Raw genomic sequence first — 5,379 nt, 5'->3', positions numbered from 1 at the left:
TCTGTTCTAAATGCTGTCTTTTCTTGTTGTTTATTCCTGCTAAGTACTCGAATTTCCTAGAGTAAGATTCTGAATAACCTCACTTGGGTCTTGGTTTTAATTCTTACCTCAGCTCACTGTTAGGAGAAAGGGACAGAAAAGTTAGCCTATCTTAGGCTACAGGATCACCCTGTTTTACAGATAAGAATTTGAAAGAACTAGTTTTCCTAAGGATTTAGATGTAATTATTTGAAGAAGTGTGAAGGAGTAATGAGAAGCCAATAGCAACAGATGCCCACATAGACATGAAAAATAAATTAACATTTTTATAAAATGATCCCCTAAAAAAGAAGGCTATCTGATTCATTTCTCCTTTTCTGAACAAGAATGTACACTAATCATCCTGAGATATTAGTTTTCTGTCCTCTTCATAAGCATCTTCAAGAAAATAAATGCCACCACGTTCTCTGTAGCATCTAACATCATGGACAACAAAGAAACTCTCCTTAAAGTTCATTATTTGATCATGTAGCATAGTAGTTCAGTTCCCTTTAGTCATGACTTGGGGTCTATCACATGAGAGAATGAAAATATTTTCTGAACATTCTTCCCAATGCTGTCTTCACCTCCTTGTTCTGCAGGCTATAAATGAGGGGATTTAGCATGGGAGTGACCACACTGTACTGTAAAGAGAATATCATCTCCAGAGGGGAGCCTGAAGTTGGCAAGAGGTAGCTGAGGAAACCTGAGCTATAGAACAAAGTCACAGTAGTGAGGTGGGAGGAGCAGGTGGAGAAGGCCTTGCCTCTGCCTGAGGTAGAGCTAATGCTCAGGATGGTGGAGACAATTCGGACATAGGAGGAAAAAATCATAATGAAGGTTCCAAAGAAATGTAGGACAGAGGAGCAGAGCAGGAGTGTGAAGTTGATGGACGTATCAGAGCAAGACAGAGGGAAGAGAGAAGACAGCTCACAGCTGAAGTGAGGAATAGTCTGGTCCTCACAGTAGTCTAAATTGACAGCCAAGAGGATATTGATGAGAGCATCAGCAAAGGCCAGGCCCCAGGAACCCCACACCATCCCAACACAGAGCTGGTTGCTCATCACCTGGCCATAGAGCAGAGGGGAGGTGATGGCTACATAGCGGTCATAGGCCATCACAGCCAGCAGACAGGCCTCAGTACCTCCGGTGGCAAAGACAAAGAAGGCCTGAGCCAGACAGCTCTCTACAAAGATGGTTTTGCTTTCAGAAAGTAGATTCTCCAGCATCTTGGGGACTGTGACAGATGAGTGGCAGAGGTCCAGGAAAGAGAGCTGTCTCAAAAAGAAGTACATGGGCATGTGAAGGTGGGAATCAGCCTTAATCACCAGCAGCATCAAGAAATTTCCCATCAGAGTGAAGAGATAAATCAGAAGGAATAGCATGAAGAGTATGTCCTGAATTTTGGGGTCAGTAGATAGTCCAAGGAGAATGAACTCACTGATAGCACTGTAGTTTTTCATTGCCATGTAGAGAAGTATTCTCTCTGGAAAACAAGAAGATCCACCAAAAGTCTTTCAGTGCCTCTCAGTACCCCACCACCTTGATCTTATTCTACATGAATATCTTTTCATTACCGTCTCACAATCCACATTCAGTTATTTAAAAGTTAATTTCTTGGTCATCATCTTGTCATTGATATTTTAAATAAGGCAAGATCCTATTTTTGATTATAATCTTTTTTTGGAGCCATAATCCTTTTATGTAGTTTAGAGTGATACATTTGAAAAGAAGTTTCCTGATATGAGAAGAAGGCAGAGAAGAAAATTTCAGGAGTGAATTACTTGAGAAGTTGAGGTAGGATTAAGTCTAGATTAAAAGGACTTAGGTAGGAGCAGAGATATTTTGTCTAGTCTATGTCTAGGAGAGATGGTCAAGAGTGCAAGAAGTGAGTTTCCATTTGACTGTTTCTATTTGTTTTCAATAAAGTGTAAATGAGATTATTCGTTGTGCTTATGTATGTGTGTGAGCATGCCCATATCTACACAATAAATTATAATGGTATTGATAATGATAAAAGTATGCACACTGGAAGGGGAGTGACTTAAAATGGCAGGACATAGGAGAGACTATGGACTCTGAAAAACAATCTGAAGGGTTTGAAAGGGCTGGGGGTTGGAGGTTGGGGGAACCAGGTGGTGGGTATTAGAGAGGTCACAGATTGCATGGAGCACTGGGTGTGGTGCAAAAACAATGAATACTGTTACACTGAAAATAAAATAAAAATTTAAAAAAAATCATGGGCATAGAAGCCATGATTAAGTGTAAGAAACTATTATAGGATAGGAGGACAATAAGACATCAAGGAATTAGAAACTGGATGTGGAATTAGATTGTTCTGGATTGTTCTAATTTTAAATTTCTTTCATTTTATTTAATGGTTTCATATTGTAATTTAATTTTAACATACATTCACAAAATAATAATAAAGTTTTAAAAATTGGTAGCCTAGATCATGATACCCAGTGATGTTCTAGGTGGGATTCTATGGGCAGTGCTATGACTACAATGGGTCATGAGAAGCTCTTCCTATTTAATAGGACAATGCTTTGATTGGATCACCATGCTAACCCTAAAAATCACATATTCAGGAATATATGTAGTCACCACTCCTGTCTAGGCCATTATTGCAGGTTTTAAGGCCCACACGTGGTTCTCTAAACTCTCACTTCATACTTTGAAACTTGTGCATATATCCACATACTGGCCTGTTATTTTATTTTAAACTTTATTTTTTCAGTGTTTCAAGATTTGTTTATGTACCACACCCAGTGCTCCATGCATTATGTGCCCTCCTTAGTACTCACCACCAGGCTCACCTAACTCCCTACCCCCCTCCCCTCCAAAACCCTCAGTTTGTTTCTCAGAGTCCACAGTCTCTCATGGTTCATCTCCCCCTCTGATTTCCCCTAATTCACTTTTCCTTTCCTTCTCCTAATGTCCTCCATGTTATTCCTTATGCTCCACAAGTAAGTGAAACCATATGATAATTGACTCTCTGCTTGGCTTATTTCACTCAGCATAGTCTCCTCCAGTCTCATTCATGTTGATACAAAAGTTGGGTATTCATCCTTTCTGATGAAAGCATAATATATATGGGCCATATCTTCTTTATCAATTCATGGGCTGAAGGCCACCTTGGCTCTTTCCACAGTTTGGCGACTGTGGCCATTGCTGCTATAAACGTTGGGGTACAGATAGCCCTTCTTTTCACTACATCTGTATATTTTAGGCATCACCCGAGTCTCAATATAAATGTTCAATATTCTTGCCTCAAACTGGAGGTGCTTTCTGGCCCTTGCTATTATAATTCAACACTACTTCATTTACTCCATCAGTGAAGACTGAGGGAACTATTCTGTTGTTGATTCACTAACTGAACAGTTAAGCATCCCAGTCCATGTGAGAGACAAAACCTAATTATCTGAACTCACATTTAGTAGTACAATGTTTTGTGGCAACAATCCTTTCAGATCCAGTAAGTAATAAAATTTTTCAGCTTGTAAAGTCAATATTAAGAATACTGTTTTAGTATTCTTAAGGGAGAGAAAATCATATATTGGAAGTTAACATTTATGATGGATTCAACACTAGCAATGTAAAATAATAAATTGTGGGCAATTACTTAGGGTCAGAACATGGAGATAATCTTGTAAATTCTTCCTCTTTCACTCTTTCGATATAGCAATATTATCCTTGGGGCTGCCAATGCTCATCCTGAGATCACCCCATCACCCCCAGAGCAAAACAAGAGAACCCAAGTAAGGGTTCACAGTAAGCAGGAGTGAGTCTTGTGTTGTATTGTTATATATTGTACATACAAAATAAAATTCCCTTTCTCTTGGCTACTAACAAACATAGTCCAACTAACTAGATCCAGAGATTCCATGAACTGCAAGGAGAATCCAAACCTTGGATCAAGGCAATACCTTGTAAAGAAACAACCACTGTGATAAAAGTCAATGCTAGGGGTTTGATTTTCCAGTAAGCTTCTCCTTTAACATAATTTAGAGGTTCTCAGAACAATCTTTTAAAAATAAAATTATGGATGTTAGTAAGATGGAGGAATAAGAGGTCCCAGACCTTATTCCCTTAAAGAAACACCAACTGAAACCTGGTGATTCACAGACCTGTACCCCTGGGGATAAAAATATATGTTTATAAAAAATAATAAAAATTATTAAAAAAAAAAAAAAGAAAGAATAAAGGAACCACGGCTCTGCTAAAAAAAAAAAAAAAAAAAAAGAAAAGAAAAAAGAAACACCAACTGAACAACCATCCATGGATGAAAATACCTTTATGAAAGATCTAGAATCCAGGTGACAGATTACAGCACCCTGATGGAACACATAAATGAGAAAGACACATTTGAAAGGGTAAGAAATAACTTCACCTGTGTCAAACTTCTTGAAACTCAGCACAGAGAACTGCAAAAAAAGATATCCTAGACCCACAAGTTCTCCCATGGGACAAAGAGAGAGCAAGCATACCCACAGATCCCCGCCCCTGATTTACCTGCCCACATACCCAGCAAAAGGCACAAGGCCAACCCACATACTCCCTTCAGCCAGCCTGCTCAAGGTCTCCATCAACCAACCTACCCAGAATCCCTGGCCTGGCTGACAGTGAAGGAGTTTCCTTGTGAAAGTTTCTCTTGAAGAAATATGTGCATTCCAATATTCATTGTCATATTATTCACAGTAGCCAAGACATGGTAAGAGTCCATCATAGGTTAATGGATAAAGAAAATGTCATATATACATTTAATAGAGTATTATTCAGCCTTAAAAAAAGGAAATCCTGCCATTTGCAAAAACATGGATGAACTTGGAGGATTATACGCTAAGTGAAATAAGTCAGACGCAGGAGGAAAAATACTACAGAATAATACTTATATGAGGAGTCTAAAATAGTCAAACTCATAGAAGCAGAGAGTAGAATATGGCTACCAGGGATTAAGAGTAGGACAAAATAGGGAGGTATTAGTCAAAGGGTTCAAAATCTGTTATATAAGATGATTAAGTTCTGAGATCTACCATATGCCATGGTGACAATAATTAGTAATACTGCATTATATACTTAAAAAGTGGCTAACATGATATATCTTCAATGTTCTTATCACACACAATAAGTCACAAAAATAAAGAGAGTAGGAGAAGACTTTTGGAGATGATGAATATATTTATGGCATAGATTGTAATGGTGATCTCACCAATATAAACATCTTCAAACTCAATGAGTTTATACATTAAATATGTTCAGCTTTTTGTCAATGTCATCTCAATAAGGTGCTTTAAATTTTACATTAAAACTTCCATTTTTTATTGTGGTTCATTTCTGAAACATGACCATTACTGATTT

General features: G+C 38.1%; 1 protein-coding gene across 1 annotated transcript; it reads right to left on the bottom strand.

Moving 5' to 3' along the window:
• Positions 1 to 551: 551 nt before the first annotated feature.
• On the bottom strand, positions 552 to 1,487 carry LOC131837947 (olfactory receptor 8S1-like). The gene has a single exon (XM_059183605.1). It carries the CDS (start codon positions 1,485 to 1,487, stop codon positions 552 to 554), a length of 936 nt encoding a protein of 311 aa, XP_059039588.1.
• Positions 1,488 to 5,379: the final 3,892 nt, after the last annotated feature.

Source organism: Mustela lutreola, chromosome 8 (assembly GCF_030435805.1).
Source record: "Mustela lutreola isolate mMusLut2 chromosome 8, mMusLut2.pri, whole genome shotgun sequence".
NCBI lineage: Eukaryota > Metazoa > Chordata > Mammalia > Carnivora > Mustelidae > Mustela > Mustela lutreola.
Note: the sequence above shows the minus strand (reverse complement) of the source record. Positions and strands in the feature narration are given on the sequence as shown.

What these genes read in the sequence shown, in the direction of transcription:
- LOC131837947 (XM_059183605.1), bottom strand. Translation starts at nt 1,487, where the DNA reads ATGGCAATGAAAAACTACAGTGCTATCAGTGAGTTCATTCTCCTTGGA.